This window comes from Ranitomeya imitator, chromosome 1, assembly GCF_032444005.1.
Source record: "Ranitomeya imitator isolate aRanImi1 chromosome 1, aRanImi1.pri, whole genome shotgun sequence".
Classification (NCBI taxonomy): domain Eukaryota; kingdom Metazoa; phylum Chordata; class Amphibia; order Anura; family Dendrobatidae; genus Ranitomeya; species Ranitomeya imitator.
The window spans coordinates 246040981-246058705 of NC_091282.1; the positions used below are offsets into that span (position 1 = coordinate 246040981).

Sequence of the window (17725 nt, forward strand, 5' to 3'; positions counted from 1 at the left end):
CACATATGGGGTATCAGCGTACTCGGGACAAATTGGACAACAACTTTTGAGGTCCAATTTCTTCTCTTACCCTTGGAAAAATAAAAAATTGGGGGCAAAAATATAATTTTTGTGAAAAAATATGATTTTTTATTTTTACGGTTCTGCATTATAAACTTCTGTGAAGCACTTGGTGGGTCAAAGTGCTCACCACACATCCAGATAAGTTCCTTAGGGGGTCTACTTTCCAAAATGGTGTCACTTGTGGGGGGTTTCAATGTTTAGGCACATCAGTGGCTCTCCAAACGCAACATGGCGTCCCATCTCAATTCCTGTCAATTTTGCATTGAAAAGTCAAATAGCGCTCCTTCCCTTCCGAGCTCTCCCATGCGCCCAAACAGTGGTTTACTGCCACATATGGGGTATCAGCGTACTCAGGACAAATTGGACAACAACTTTTTGGGTCCAATTTCTCCTGTTACCCTTGGTAAAATAAAACAAATTGGAGCTGAAGTAAATTTTTTGTGTAAAAAAGTTAAATGTTCATTTTTATTTAAACATTCCAAAAATTCCTATTAAACACCTGAAGGGTTAATAAACTTCTTGAATGTGGTTTTGAGCACCTTGAGGGGTGCAGTTTTTAGAATGGTGTCACACTTGGGCATTTTCTATCATATAGACCCCTCAAAATGACTTCAAATGAGACGTGGTCCCTAAAAAAAAATGGTGTTGTAAAAATGAGAAATTGCTGGTCAACTTTTAACCCTTATAACTCCCTAACAAAAAAAAAAATTGGTTCCAAAATTATGCTGATGTAAAGGAGACATGTGGGAAATGTTACTTATTAAGTATTTTGTGTGACATATCTCTGTGATTTAATTGCATAAAAATTCAAAGTTTGAAAATTGCGAAATTTTCAAAATTTTCGCCAAATTTCCGTTTTTTTCACAAATAAACGCAGGTACTATCAAAGAAATTTTACCACTATCATGAAGTACAATATGTCACGAGAAAACAATGTCAGAATCACCAGGATCCGTTGAAGCGTTTCGGAGTTATAACCTCATAAAGGGACAGTGGTCAGAATTGTAAAAATTGGCCTGGTCATTAACGTGCAAACCACCCTTGGGGGTAAAGGGGTTAAATGAAGATAATAATAACAAAGAATTTGTGTTTGCAATCATTTTCAGGAAGAAAATGAGTATTATCTGACAGAATTGCAGGGGTGTTAATACTTTTGGCCATGACTGTATATATAGATATATAGATATACACACACATATGATTTTCCTTTATGTGTCATATACTGTATATTTCCATTTAGTGCAGTGTTGTATATACATATTCTATGCAAACCGCTCCATAGATTAATTTGTGTTCTGTTTGTGGAAACCATGGATAAAACATGTATAAAAAAACCCAAAAAGGGACGTCTGAATAAGGTCTTATGGAGGAGAGAGAAAACAGGAAAGGATGGAAGCACAGGTGACTACTGGAGCAGTGCAGATTAGTGATGAGCGAATGTGCTTGGATAAGGTGTTATCTGAGCATGCTCGGGTGCTAACTGAGTGAGTTTGGTGCACTCAAAAATTATCTTCTAGTACACACGTTTCGACAGCTGCAACACATGCAGGTATTGCCTGTTTGCTAGGTCAGCTGCGAGACTTGCAGCCGCAAGGTCTAGAACATATTTTTATCCTTCCCCATAATCCTGTAGAATGTAAGCCCGCAAGGGCAGAGTCCTCGCCCCTCTGTATCAGTCCATCATTGTTAGTTTGTTTACTGTATGTGATATTTGTAACTTGTATGTAGCCCCTTCTCATGTACAGCACCATGGAATCAATGGTGCTAAATAAATAAATAATAATAATAATAATATTTTTCAAGCACGCCAAAGACACTGATAGCACACGAGCATGCTCACTCATCATTAGTGCAGATATTTGGACTATGGATGAAGACAGCAGCACCAGGAATCTCACGTTCATCCAGTCTGTATTACTGGGCAAGACACTACCACATAATAGAAACTGGGATCAGACTGCAAACTGCATATTAGGAGGTACGAATAAGAAGCATTTAAGATTGCAGATTGAAATGTAGTGCAATTTTAGACACCAAATTTCACAATATTCATTTCAAAGGTGTCCATAGCCTTTAACCCCTTTACCCCCAAGGGTGGTTTGTACGTTATGGACCGGGCCAATTTTTACAATTCTGACCACTGTCCCTTTATGAGGTTATAACTCTGGAACACTTCAACGGATCCCGGTGATTCTGACATTGTTTTCTCGTGACATATTGTACTTCATGATAGTGGTAACATTTCTTTGATATTACCTGCGTTTATTTTTGAAAAAAACGGAAATATGGCGAAAATTTTGAACATTTCGCAATTTTCCAACTTTGAATTTTTATGCAATTAAATCACAGAGATATGTCACACAAAATACTTAATAAGTAACATTTCTCACATGTCTACTTTACATCAGCACAATTTTGGAACCAAAATTTTTTTTTCTTAGGGAGTTATAAGGGTTAAAATTGACCAGCAACTTCTCATTTTTAAAACACCATTTTATTTTAGGGACCACGTCTCATTTGAAGTCATTTTGAGGGGTCTATATGATAGAAAATACCCAAGTGTGACACCATTCTAAAAACTGCACCCCTCAAGGTTCTCAAAACCACATTCAAGAAGTTTATTAACCCTTCAGGTGTTTCACAGGAATTTTTGGAATGTTTAAATAAAAATTAACATTTAACTTTTTTTCACAAAAAATTTACTTCAGCTCCAATTTGTTTTATTTTACCAAGAAAAAACAGGAGAAAATGGACCAAAAAAGTTGTACAATTTGTCCTGAGTACGCAGATACCCCATAAGTGGAGGTAAACCACTGTTTGGGCGCATGACAGAGCTTGGAAGCGAAGGAGCGCCGTTTGACTTTTCAATGCAAAATTGACTGGAATTGAGATGGGACGCCATGTTGAGTTTGGAGAGCCACTGATGTGCCTAAACATTGAAACCCCCCACAAGTGACACCATTTTGGAAAGTAGACCCCCTGAAGAACTTATCTAGAGGTGTGGTGAGCACTTTGACCCACCAAGAGCTTCACAGAAGTTTATAATGCAGAGCCGTAAAAATAAAACAAAAATTTTTTCCCACAAAAATTATTTTTTAGCCCCCAGTTTTGTATTTTCCCGAGGGTAACAGGAGAAATTGGACCCCAAAAGTTGTTGTGCAATTTGTCCTGAGTGCGCTGATACCCCATATGTGGGGGGGGAACCACCGTTTGGGAGGGCTCGGAAGGGAAGGAGCGCCATTTGGAATGCAGACTTAGATGGAATGGTCTGCAGGCGTCACATTGCGTTTGCAGAGCCCCTAATGTTCCTAAACAGTAGAAACCCCCCACAAGTGACCCCATATTGGAAACTAGACCCCCCCACGAACTTATCTAGATGTGTTGTGAGAACTTTGAGCCCCCAAGTGTTTCACTACAGTTTATAACGCAGAGCCGTGAAAATAAATTTTTTTTTTTTTTTCCCGCACAAAAATTATTTTTTAGCCCCCAGTTTTGTATTTTCCCAAGGGTAACAGGAGAAATTGGACCCCAAAAGTTGTTGTCTAATTTGTCCCGAGTACGCCGATACCCCATATGTTGGGGTAAACTCCTGTTTGGGCACACGGGAGAGCTCGGAAGGGAAGAAGCACTGTTTGACTTTTTCAACGCAGAATTGGCTGGAATTGAGATCGGATGTCATGTCGCGTTTGGAGAGCCCCTGATGTGTCTAAACAGTGGAAACCCCCCAATTATAACTGAAACCCTAATCCAAACACACTCCTAACCCCAATTCCAACGGTAACCCTAACCACACCTCTAACCCAGACACACCAATAACCCTAATCCCAACCCTATTCCCAACCGCAAATGTAATCCAAACCCTAACCCTAACTGTAGCCTTAACCCTAACTGTAGCCTTAACCCTAGCCCTAACCATAACCTTAGCCCCAACCCTAGCCCCAACCCTAGCCCCAACCCTAGCCCCAACCCTAGCCCCAACCCTAACCCTAGTCCTAACCCTAGCCCTAACCCTAGCCCTAATGGGAAAATGGAAATAAATACATTTTTTTAATTTTTATTTTTCCCTAACTAAGGGGGTGATGAAGGGGGGTTTGATTAACTTTTATAGCGGGTTTTTTAGCGGATTTTTATGATTGGCAGCCGTCACACACTGAAAGACGCTTTTTATTGCAAAAAATATTTTTTGCGTTACCACATTTTGAGAGCTATAATTTTTCCATATTTGAGTCCACAGAGTCATGTGAGGTCTTGTTTTTTGCGGGACGAGTTGACGTTTTTATTGGTAACATTTTCGGGCACGTGACATTTTTTGATCGCTTTTTATTCCGATTTTTGTGAGGCAGAATTACCAAAAACCAGCTATTCATGAATTTCTTTTGGGGGGGGAGGCGTTTATACCGTTCCGCGTTTGGTAAAATTGATAAAGCAGTTTTATTCTTCGGGTCAGTACGATTACAGCGACACCTCATTTATATCATTTTTTTAATGTTTTGGCGCTTTTATACGATAAAAACTATTTTACAGAAAAAATAATTATTTTTGCATCGCTTTATTCTGAGGACTATAACTTTTATTTTTTTGCTGATGTTGCTGTATGGCGGCTCGTTTTTTGCGGGACAAGATGACGCTTTCAGCGGTACCATGGTTATTTATATCCGTCTTTTTGATCGCGTGTTATTCCACTTTTTGTTCGGCGGTATGATAATAAAGCGTTGTTTTTTGCTTCGTTTTTTTTTTTTCTTTTCTTACGGTGTTTACTGAAGGGGTTAACTAGTGGGACAGTTTTATAGGTCGGGTCGTTACGGACGCGGAGATACTAAATATGTGTACTTTTATTGTTTTGTTTTTTTTATTTAGATAAAGAAATGTATTTATGGGAATAATAATATTTTTTTTTTTCATTATTTAGGATTTTTTTTTTTTTTTTTTTACACACTTGTAAAAAATTTTTTTTAACTTTTTTACTTTGTCCCAGGGGGGGACAATACAGATCGGTGATCTGACAGTTTGCACAGCACTCTGTCAGATCACTGATCTGTCTCAGAGCGCTGCAGCGTTACTAAGTGCCTGCTCTGAGCAGGCACTTGGTAAGGCACCTCCCTCCCTGCAGGACCCGGATCCGCGGCCATCTTGGATCCGGGATTTGCTGCAGGGAGGAAGGTAGGTAGGAGACCCCCGGAGCAACACGATCACATCGCGTTGCTGCGGGGGTCTCACCCCCCTGCACCGCCAGCACATCGCGATCATGTTTGATTGCGGTGTGCCGGGGGTTAATGTGCCGGGGGCGGTCCGTGACCGCTCATGGCACATAGTGCCGGATGTCAGCTGCGATAAGCAGCTGACACCCGGCCGCGATCGGCCGCGCTCCCCCCGTGAGCGCGGCCGATCACCTATGACGTACTATTCCGTCCTTGGGAAGTAGGGCCCACCCCACATGGACGGAATAGTACGTCTAATGGCAGAAAGGGGTTTAGGACGGATTAGCTTAGACAAATATTTCCAACGTTATCTAGTGAGAATTTTCTTAAGGTTCTCACTCTATGGGCTCATTCAGACGCGAGATATTCTCATACGAGTTGTAGCAGTTTTCCATGGTTACAACTCTTACCTACTCGAGTCTATGGAGCGGTTCACATGTCTGTGGATTTTTGTAGACACAATAGTCCACACATAATAACGGAGACATGTCCGATCAAAAGTCTGTGGGTCCGTTAGAAAAAAAAAGACCGACGTCAGTTGGATGCCATCTGTGTGTTGCCCGTTTTTTTAGGGTTTGTTTGATGGACGTTTCGCAAGCTTCTCTTTAATCCCATCTTCCAATGATCCCCCGTCCTCCTACTTTCTTCATGTGGATGAAGCTTCCCTTCATCTTCCACACAGGTGCCCTAGAATCGCCCTTACCTGTTGAGGGCAGAGCACAGTACTGCAGTGCGCAGGTGCTGGGCCTCTCTGACCTTTCACGGCACCTGTGCACTGCAGTACTTTGCTCTGTCCTCAACAGGACAGATAAGTACCCCTGCGCAGGAGCGCAATTCCGGAGAGCGTGTGTGGATGATGCAGGGATGCGTCCACCACATGAAGCAAGCAGGAGGACGGCAAACATGAAGATGGGAGGCACCGGACCAGGACCTGCGACACCCATCGGAACAAATCGCCCCCCAGAGGAGTATAATAAAAGTTATTTTTCTTCTCTTACAGGTCAGATCGGGGGCAGATATACAGCATTATAGAATGCTATAGATAAGCCCTGAAAGGGGGTGGCCGTAACTCGTATCGACCAAACCTGGTGACAGGTTCGCTTTAGGTTTGTTGGCACAAAATGTATTGCTCACATTTTGGGACAATATTACACTACCCACCTCTAATTGTAGAGAATCGATCTTTTCATCCTGGCAGGTGTCTCCTTCACATTCATACTGAACTATTTTCCCATCTGTTTTGCTGGCCACTAATCGATGAACATAATTATCTGAAATTTTGTAAAAAAAAAAAAAAAAAAAAAAGTATAAAAACGATAGAAATAACACAAAAGCATAACACAAAAGCATAACCGAATTCACTGGCTAATCCAATTGCAGTAATATATAATAAGAATACAATTTTATTTGTTATATCTACAATTTTATTTGTTATATCTTACTCCAATTAGTCAGTGAATTTAGAAAATAAATAATTTGGAGATTTCTAATAATCTATTTAAGCATTGAATAGATAAAAAGTATAACTGAAAACCAACTTACTTCATACTACTTACTTAAGGGTGACTACGCATCCATAAGGTCTCGGATGCTGCTGGAATACAGCAGCTGTCATTTCTATAGTCGCCGCAGTCGGGTACTGTAAGTGGTGGATCTGTAGTACCCAGCAGCAGCCACTATAGTGTTGATGAAGCTGCTGTATTCCAGCTCTATTTTTCTTTTATTTGTTTCTAGTGATGAAAGAACGTGCTCGGATAAGGTGTTATCTGAGCGTCTTCTGCGTGCTCAAATAAATTTTTATCAAGAATAACAAGATAAATGACATGTTACATTCTTATTTTCAATACAAAGCTTTTTTCCCCCCCTTCAAACATTCCCCTTCAATCCCACCACCCCCCAACCCCACCCAACAAAGCAGCTCACCTTGGTTAGCACTTCCATCATTAGACCAATATACTATCTAATCCCTCGGCCAATAATATAAGCCACATTTAACATTACCATTAATTAGGAACCTTAATTAACTCTCCCTCTTTAATACCCCTATCCCATAGCAATCCACGGAGACCACATTTTATTGAACATTTCGATTTTCCCTCTTTTTTTATAAAACCAGTGTCAGGCCCTGCTTCACATACTGGAGGAACTCTCCTCTTGACGGCGGTTCTTCCCTAATCCAATTTCGAGCTATTACCTTCCTAGCCATGTATAACAATCTGGCAATAGCTATCTTTAGGTTGTTATCCACTCCAATCTCATCCACACATCCCAACAAGCACACTATAGGATCCCTTGGCACCTTACAGCCATACGCACCTTCCATACGACTCAAAACTACCACCCAAAAAGCAGCCAGTCTCGGACACGTCCACATCATATGGAGTATATCAGCATCTGCAGTTTTACACCTCGGGCATTCAGAATCATCACGCAAACCAGCCTTATATAGCACCATCGGAGACTTATAAGCCCTGTGTATCACATAGAGCTGTGACAGTCTATACGGTTCGCTCAGTGACAATCGTGGGACCCATTCTAGTACCGACTCCCAAGTCTCATTCTCCATTGGACCCAGATCCCTCTCCCACTTAGCTTTCGCCAATAGGAAAGTGTGCAACAGATCTTTATACAAAGTAGATATGACTCCCCCAGTAGTCCCTTCATTACACACATACTCCAGTACTATATCCCTCTGAATTCCAATACCTCCGTTTCTACTCTGAGCTCCAAAAGCATGCCTCATCCGCAAATACTGAAATTCCCCCACAGTCCCAAGACCAAATTCCGCCTGTAATTGGGAAAATGATTTCAATTCACCTCGCTCAATTATTTGATACACGTATTGAATCCCTTTGACTTGCCATTCTGTCAGTACCCCCAGTGCCTCAAACTCCTGTAAGTTGCTGTTATGCCATAGCGGTGAGAATCTAGTCAAATCCGTGACCCCCCGTATATGTCTCAGCCTACCCCACAGCCTGCGTATCAACAACACAGTCGGTATAATTTCCCCAGAGCCCCCAGGGATCCATCCTCCAAACATTGTACCACTGGCCTTCTTTTTGTCACCACTTCCATCAGCCGCTGTACCGCCCCAGATGACCCTTCATGCGCCCAGCCTTTTAAATGCTGACTCTGGGCTGCAAGAAAATATATTTCAGGGTTAGGCAATGCCAATCCCCCATCTTCCTTGGGTCGCTGAAGTGTCTCCAGTTTGATACGCGGATGCTGTCTCCCCCATATCAAATTCCTGAACAGAGAGTTAATCTGTCTAAATCTCCCGCGTGGTATCCAAACTGGCGCATTATGAAGAATATACAGTATTTTTGGCATCAAAATAATTTTAATAAGATTCACCCTACCTACCACAGATAAATGCAGTTAAGCCAAGCATCCGCTTTCGCTTTAAGAACACCTAAGATTGGAGTCAGATTTCTATGTATATAGTCAGTTACAGGCATAGATACCCATATTCCAAGGTACTTAAATTGGCTAGTCACCTCCAGTCGCCCATCCTCCAGTGGCTCCCCACCATCATCATCCACCTTAAACAAGACAGACTTACTCCAGTTTATCCTAAGTCCCGACACCGATCCGAAACGCTCAATAATCCCAATGGCTCCCTCCAAGGACGTACCCGGGTCAGACAGAAATAGCAGAATGTCATCCGCATACAACGCCACCCTTTCTTCAATCATCCCATATTTAAACCCAGTCACCTCATCAGACCGTCGAAGCTTAGCAGCCAGTGGTTCCACAGCCAGAGCAAACAAAAGAGGAGAGAGCGGACACCCCTGTCTCGTCCCTCTAGCCAGTTGTATGGTCCGTGATAACTCCCCATTTACCCTAACCCTAGCCATCGGCATCGAGTACATCAGTCGAATCCAGGATATGAACTGTGGTCCAAACCCCATACTCCGGAGCACCTGCCAGAGATATCCCCACTCCACACTATCGAATGCCTTATGGGCGTCTAAAGATGCAATAACTCTCTGGCCACAGTTGTCGGATCGGAGTTGCAAATTCATATACAGCCTTCGTAAGTTGATCGCAGTGGACCGATCAGGCATAAAGCCGGACTGGTCTGAGTGCACCAGGCCGGAAATAACACTTGTCAACCTCATCGCCAACACCTTAGCCAGAAGTTTAACGTCTGTAGTAAGCAAGGAGATTGGCCGATATGAATCCGGCTGTGTCGGGTCCTTCCCCTCCTTAGGAATCACCACTATTATGGCCTCCCGCATAGATGCCGGTAGACGACCGCCACTCCTAGCCTCCTCCAGAAGTACCCTTAATTTAGGGATCAGCACTTCCCCAAAGTTTTTATAAATTTCAGCAGGAAATCCATCTACGCCAGGTGCCTTCCCATTAGCCATAGACTGCAGTGCCCGACACAACTCCTCCTCCATGATGGGAGCTTCCAAATCTTCTCTATGTCACTCAGCCTTGGGAGCTCCAATTCCTCAAGGAACGCCACCGTGTCCTCCACCGACCCATCTACCTGAGAGGAATATAGGTCCGCATAAAAATCCGCAAAAATGTCCAAAATCTCTGAAGTCTCAGACAGCCACACCGCTCCCCGATACCAAAGAATGAACAAAGGAAGTGTTTCTCTGGGCAGAAGCCACCATCGATAGCAAATGACCCACAGATTCGCCCTCCTGGTAAAAAGCCAGATTCATGAATTCCCTCTTCCTTTCAGCCTTACCGAGCAATACCTCCTCCAACTGACTCTGAGCTGCCTTTAGCCTCCTCCCAGCTTCCGGAGTACCCGCTATTACCATCTCATCCTCGGCTATCCTCAGCCCTTCAACCGCCAACCTCTCTGTCTCTCTCGATTTCCTCTTACACCTGCTAATATCCCTGAACAGCAGTCCCCTCAAGTACGCTTTCATGGCTTCCCACACAGTAAGAACATCTACACTTCCCTCGTTGATCTCAAAAAATTCCACCAACTCCTTCTTTATCTTTTCCAAGTCCATACTGTGTAGCCAATTAGGGTGAATCATCCACTCCTTCCTGCTCCCGATCCGTGTCCCCACCGGCCGAAATTCCACCGTGTCACCTCCCCTACCATCGTGTCCAGTAAACAGTTACCCAGCGCCAAGTCAATCCTAGACAAAGTACCATGAGCTGGCGAGTAGCATGAGTACGTCCTTTCCCCAATATGTTTAACTCTCCATAAATCAATCATACCTACTTCCCGGACATAGGTCCCAAACGTAGTGATATGTCCCCCTGTTCTATTCTGGGGATTTTTGTTTTTGTCCCAAAAGTCATCACAGATATTATTAAGATCGCCAATAATTAGAGATGGTAACGGTCCCCAACGCTCTACCCTCTCCAGCACCTCTCTTATCTTCTTACTTGAGTATGGGGGCGGAATATACATTGCCGCTATACACATCAACACTCCATTTATTTTACATTTCACCACCACATACTGACCATCCACATCCTCTTTTACCATTACCTCCTCATACTGCACCCCCGCAGGTATTAACACAGACACACCCCTAGAGTACGTCGAGAAAGTAGAATGATACGCCCTCTGTATCCAGCGCCTATTCAATACGTTTACCCTCTCCCGCACTAAATGTGTCTCTAGCAGACATATCATTGAGACCTTCTGTTCTCGGACATACTGCAGACTTGCCGCCCGCGGTGTTTTATCCGCCAGACCTCTCACATTCCAACTCAATATTTTAATACAATCTCCCATCATGTGGCTCATCATTTCTTAAAGTATCCAATTTCCCAAGTATGAGCTGCCCCAACCTCCTGGGGCAGGGGGCTGCGGCGGGACCCTATGAGCACGTTCAACAGCAAAAACTTTTGTCAACACTGTGCTCCCAATCTTCTCCAGCAGCTAGTTTTCAACAAACTCAGTGGGATTTCTCCCCTCAGTCTTTTCAGGCAGCCCCACTATACGTATATTATTTCTTCTGGATCTATTTTCCAGATCCTCATTTTTGGCAGCGAGCTCGGCTATTGCTTGGGCAAACTTCTTTTCAGCTTTTTGTAATTTCACTATGTGATCTTCTGCCGTGCTCACCCTCTCCTCCACCACTCCTATACGTTTGTCCATTTTCTGCAGAGCCGCATTAATCTGTGCCGTGTCCCCTTTAACTTCCTGCATCTGCTGGGCCAAGGAGTTCAGGGATTGCTGACATGAAGAGATCAGTGTGATAACATCTCTAAGAGTCGGCTCCTCTCCCTGTTATATGGCTTCAGGTCCCCCACTAGCCCCAGCCATGCTGCCTCTCTCCTTCCACCTCTGTACCTCATGCTGCTCGGCTGTGCTTGCTTCCTCCTCCTCCTGGTCAGCTCCAGATCCTGGTTCTGCCTCCTCAGCAGCCTCCACTCTGGCATACTGCTGCAGCTTTGCGGCCACCTCCATGCGCCGCTGACATGCGGCGTTCTCCTTCTCGGCGTCCTCCCTAGCATCGGCACCATCTTGGCCGGCTCCTGCATCGCTGGTGCCAGCGTCTTTCTGCCGCCTCCTGGTCATCGCTGCCGACTCCGGACCCGCCGCTCCGCACCGCTGCACTCTCCGGACCTTCAGCCAGCCGGATTTAGGTGAGTTTACCCGAAAATCGGGGTTAAAGTAGGATTTTTGTCCTTCTGGCAGCAGGAGCACTCTTCCCTGCTTCCACTCACATGGCCAGCTAGGACACGCCCCCCCCTCAAATAATATGTTTGAGTCCATGCTCCTGCATGTCTCATGACTGTTTGACAGCTGCAACACATGCATGGACTGCCTGTTTGTTAGGTAATCCCTGCATGTGTCGAATAACTGCGAGACATGCAGGCGTGGGGACTCAAACATATTTTTGGAGCATGCCAAAGTCACTCTGTTAGCACACTAGCATGCTCAGATAACACCTTATCCAAGCACATTCTCTCATCACTATTTCTTTCATATTTAAAAAAAAAAAAAAAAAAAAATGTTTATATCTATCTATCTATCTATCTATCTATCTATATATATAAATAATTGTCTAAGGGGTACTTCCGTCTTTCTGTCGGCAACTTCCATAACGGAAATCCTGCGTCGCTGATTGGTCTCGCCAGCTGCCTGTCATGGTTGCCGCGACCAATCAGCGACAGGCACAGTCCGATTAGTCCTTCCCCTACTCCCCGCAGTCAGTGCCCGGCGCCCGCTCCGTAATCCCCTCCTGTCAGCGTCCCCTACTCCCCTGCAGTCAGTGCCCGGCTCCCACTCCGTAATCCCCTCCAGTCACCGTCCCCTACTCCCCTGCAGTCAGTGCCCGGGGCCCGCTCCATAATCCCCTCCAGTCACCGTCCCCTACTCCCCACAGTCAGTGCCCGGCGCCCGCTCCGTAATCCCCTCCTGTCAGCGTCCCCTACTCCCCTGCAGTCAGTGCCCGGCTCCCGCTCCGTAATCCCCTCCAGTCACCGTCCCCTACTCCCCTGCAGTCAGTGCCCGGGGCCCGCTCCATAATCCCCTCCAGTCACCGTCCCCTACTCCCCGCAGTCAGTGCCCGGCGCCCGCTCCGTAATCCCCTCCTGTCAGCGTCCCCTACTCCCCTGCAGTCAGTGCCCGGCTCCCGCTCCGTAATCCCCTCCAGTCACTGTCCCCTACTCCCCTGCAGTCAGTGCCCGGGGCCCGCTCCATAATCCCCTTCAGTCACCGTCCCCTACTCCCCGCAGTCAGTGCCCGGCGCCCGCTCCGTAATCCCCTCCTGTCAGCGTCCCCTACTCCCCTGCAGTCAGTGCCTGGCTCCCGCTCCGTAATCCCCTCCAGTCACCGTCCCCTACTCCCCTGCAGTCAGTGCCCGGGGCCCGCTCCATAATCCCCTCCAGTCACCGCTCACACAGGGTTAATGCCAGCGGTAACGGGCCACAGGTACCGCACTCCGTTACCGCTGCTATTAATCCTGTGTGTCCCCAATTTTTTTTACTATTGACGCTGCCTATGCAGCATAAATAGTAAAAAGATGTAATGTTAAAAATAATAATAATAAAAAAAACCTGCTATGCCCACCTTCTGTTGTCCGATGATGCGCTCGCGCCGGCCGCGATCTTCCGTTCCCAGAGATGCATTGCAAAATTACCAAGAAGACTTAGCGATCTCGCGAGACCACTAAGTCATCTCGGTAATTTCGCAATGCATCCTGGGAACGGAAGATGGCAGCAGCCGCGCTTGCATTGCCAGAGTTTCGCTGGATCCCAGGGGGTGAGTATATAACTATTTTTTATTTTAACTATTTTTTTTTAACAGGGATATGGTGCCCACACTGCTAAATACTGCGTGGGCTGTGTTAGATACCGTGTGGCTGCTATATACTACATGGGCAGTGTTATATACTGCGTGGCTGCTATATACTGCGTGGGTTGTGTTATATAGTATGTGGGCTGTGTTATATACTGTTTGGGCTGTGTTATATACTGTGTGGCCACTGTTATATACTGTGTGGCCTGTATTACCGCATCGGGTATTCTACAATATGTATGTACGTATGTATGTATATAGCAGCCACATAGTATATAGCACAGGCCACGTAGTATTTGCTATATACTACGTGGCCTCTGCTATATACTATGTGGTTGCTATATACATGCATACATATTCTAGAATACCCAATGCGTTAGAATCGGGCCACCATCTAGTGTGTATATTTATATATATATATATATATATACATACATACATATACACATATACATACACAGTACAAACTAAAAGTTTGGACACACCTCATTTAAAGATTTTTCTGTATTTTCATGGCTATGAAAATTGTACGTTCACACTGAAGGCATCAAAACTATGAATTAACACATGTGGAATTATATACTTAACAAAAAAGTGTGAAACAACTGAAATTATGTCTTATATTCTAGGTTCTTCAAAGTAGCCACCTTTTGCTTTGATGACTGCTTTGCACACTCTTGGCATTCTCTTGATGAGCTTCAAGAGGTAGTCACCAACAATCTTGAAGGAGTTCACAGATGCTTAGCACTTGTTGGCCCTTTTGCCTTCCCTCTGCGGTCCAGCTCACCCCACACCATCTCGATTGGGTTCAGGTCTGGTGACTGTAGAGGCCAGGTCATCTGGCGTAGCACCCCACCACTCTCCTTCTTGGTCAAATATCCCTTACACAGCCTGGAGGTGTGTTTGACGTCATTGTCCTGTTGAAAAATAAATGATGGTGCAACTAAACGCAAACCGGATGGAATAGCATACCGCAGCAAGATGCTGTGGTAGCCATGCTGGTTCAGTATGCCTTCAATTTTGAATAAATCCCCAACAGTGTCACCAGCAAAGCACCCCCATACCCCCACACCTCCTCCTCCATGCTTCACGGTGGGAACCAGGCATGTAGAGTCCATCCGTTCACCTTTTCTGCGTCGTACAAAGACACGGTGGTTGGAACCAAAGATCTCAAATTTGGACTCATCAGACCAAAGCACAGATTTCCACTGGTCTAATGTCCATTCCTTGTGTTCTTTAGTCCAAACAAGTGTCTTCTGCTTGTTGCCTGTCCTTAGCAGTGGTTTCTTAGCAGCTATTTTACCATGAAGGCCTGCTGCACAAAGTCTCCACTTAACAGTTGTAGTAGAGATGTGTCTGCTGCTAGAACTCTGTGTGGCATTGACCTGGTCTCTAATCTGAGCTGCTGTTAACCTGCGATCTCTGAGGCTGGTGACTCGGAAAATCTTATCCTCAGAAGCAGAGGTGACTCTTGGTCTTCCTTTCCTGGGGCGGTCCTCATGTGAGCCAGTTTCTCTGTAGTGCTTGATGGTTTTTGCCACTGCACTTGGGGACACTTTCAAAGTTTTCCCAATTTTTCGGAGTGACGGACCTTCATTTCTTAAAGTAATGATGGCCACTCGTTTTTCTTTACTTAGCTGCTGTGTATCCACCAGACTTCTGCTCAACACAACTGATGGTCTCAACCCCATTTATAAGGCAATAAATCCCACTTATTAAACCTGACAGGGCACACCTGTGAAGTGAAAACCATTCCCGGTGACTACCTCTTGAAGCTCATCAAGAGAATGCCAAGAGTGTGCAAAGCAGTCATCAAAGCAAAAGGTGGCTACTTTGAAGAACCTAGACTATAAGACATAATTTCAGTTGTTTCACACTTTTTTGTTAAGTATATAATTCCACATGTGTTAATTCATAGTTTTGATGCTTTCAGTGTGAATGTACAATTTTCATAGTCATGAAAATACAGAAAAATCTTTAAATGAGAAGGTGTGTCCAAACTTTTGGTCTGTACTGTATATATATTTTTAGTTTCATTCGGGGGCTTGAGCCTGTGTTATTGGTGTGTATAGCAAAAATCACGGTCTGCTATGAAGCCCAGCCCTAGCAGTGCCATCATGATAGGTACGGGGGCTAGCAGGCGGAGGGAGTCTATGATTATGGCAACTCATGAGCACCAAATGATTACATTGCAGTGGGGGAGGAGAGTGGGGTGTCGTGATTGACAGAACAGAGCACCGCCCTCAGCCAGCGTTCTAAATGTCGCCGATAGAGTGACGGCAGCATTGAACAGGTTAACAGCAGAACAATAGAAGTTGTTTGCAAACACTTAGAGAATCATACATTGCAATGATCAGGTTCAGATGGCCATTTTAAATCCAGTTTCTGGTGGATACATTGCTTTTTGCTCCACCCAAAACCGACATGTCTAAGGCTACCCTAATCTAAATATAGACATATTGGCACTCTTACCTCCAGCATAATCCCAGACTCTATGATTGGTCAACTGCATTGCATAAGTATGTTGGGTCTCCTCAAAATGTTTATATGCATGTCTGCTAACGTATCTACCACAGCCAATGTGGCCACAAATTAAACAGATCCAGAGGTTCTGCAAGAATGAAAGCAGGTCAGTATAGTATTGCACAATTATACAATATTTCAGTTGTAACAGCAAAGTAAAAAGTTTCCTGACAAATTGATACATGTATTGTCATATGTATGCGATTAAACAATGATGCAATAGAGAAAATGGTCGAGTTATTGGAAAATAAAGAACTAGCAGGAAAGTAGTCAACTATAATTCTGCACTATAAGCGGATACATATGCATGAGTAAAAACACAAGGGATTATGGATTGAATTAGCACTTTTGTTCCATTATGCAAACATTACTTCTGCCAGAAGAACAATTTGCTCCATGTAGGACACGCAGGAGGAAAGAGGCCATATGTTTTCAGTGCAGGGATTCACAACACGGACTTACTTCCTGGACGCCACACTCAAAGCATTTGTTTTCTTCCACCGGTTCTGGAGTCTGGCAGTATCTACACACTGGACATCTGTAACATTGAAGACAAATTAGTTAAGATGGGGGATCTATCAGAATGGCTGTCGGGGCAGGCAGCATGCAGTAGTGCCAGGCACTCCGACGGGAGATCTGCATTTTCCTGGGAAAAAGGATTGTGTTCTGGCCGATTGTAGTTTATCGGCATCAGAGCAGAGATGTGGCTTTGAGTCTAGACTATTAATGCACTGCCCCCTGCTCTTGATTGACAGCTATCTGGCTATTATAGTGCATAATAAAAAAAACAAAAAAAAAAACAATCACCAGGAGGGTGGGCGGAGGAAGTCCGCAGCTCATAAATTCCCCAGATTCCGAACTCAACTGCTGCAACGAATAAAGTGTTATACATAGAAACACATACCGTAACTACTGCATCTAGGGCAGAACAAATAGCATTATACACAGCCTTTTCAACCCCTCCAAGGAACACAATCTGCTCTGAACCCCACCTAATCTACAGTTAGTAGTCAAATTCTTAACCTTTTTTAGATGTTTGCAATCACAGCATCCCCCCTGTGTCAGCAAACAGGCAATACAGCTAGTGAGAGCCAAGGATAATCTCCATCATGTGTGTCTGCTTAGTCCTATACATCAGCCTGCAGTGTTTGGGCCCTTTGCAGTCGTACAGGTTGGGGATGCAAGTGAGCAGAAACATAAAATCGTATCTTACAACTCTGGATCCAGCAGGATAGTCCCAGTTTTGGGAAGCTGTCCTATGGTACCGGGAGGCCAGGGACATGTTCTGATTTCTTAGAAGCTACAGTCCAATGCCATGAATGCAATGCTGGAGCAAGTGCCCGATGCTCAGTGCAGATGACATAACTAGATTATGGCATAGAGGAGCAGGCACAAACTACACAGGCTAAAGCACAACTACAGGTCAATGTAGGAACAAGGCTAGGGGTTTATTTTTTGCTGTTTTTTAATTAGCCAATGCACTGTTGTCTAGAAAAGATGGGAACCATTTTTTGAGGACATAGAAATTATTGTTTAACTCTTTTTTGGAGATGGCGGGCCAGTAAAACTGCAATTCTCCCATCCTTTTACATTTTAAATTTAACCCCTATCTGACCTTGGACGGAATAGTACGTCCGAGGTCAGATGCCCTGCTTTGATGCAGGGCTCCGCGGTGAGCCCGCATCAAAGCCGGGACATGTCAGCTGTT

The 17725-nt window shown here is 44.5% G+C and overlaps 1 protein-coding gene across 1 annotated transcript in view; it reads right to left on the reverse strand.

The window, feature by feature from the left end:
- BRAP (BRCA1 associated protein) overlaps positions 1 to 17725 on the reverse strand; it is a 91330-nt gene that overhangs the window by 50061 nt on the left and 23544 nt on the right. The window contains exons 7-9 of the mRNA XM_069755070.1: positions 16480 to 16555; positions 15967 to 16105; positions 6423 to 6532 (exon numbers count right to left, since the gene is read on the reverse strand). Coding sequence (XP_069611171.1) covers positions 6423 to 6532; positions 15967 to 16105; positions 16480 to 16555 — 325 coding nt within the window. The remainder of the gene's footprint in view (positions 1 to 6422; positions 6533 to 15966; positions 16106 to 16479; positions 16556 to 17725) is intronic.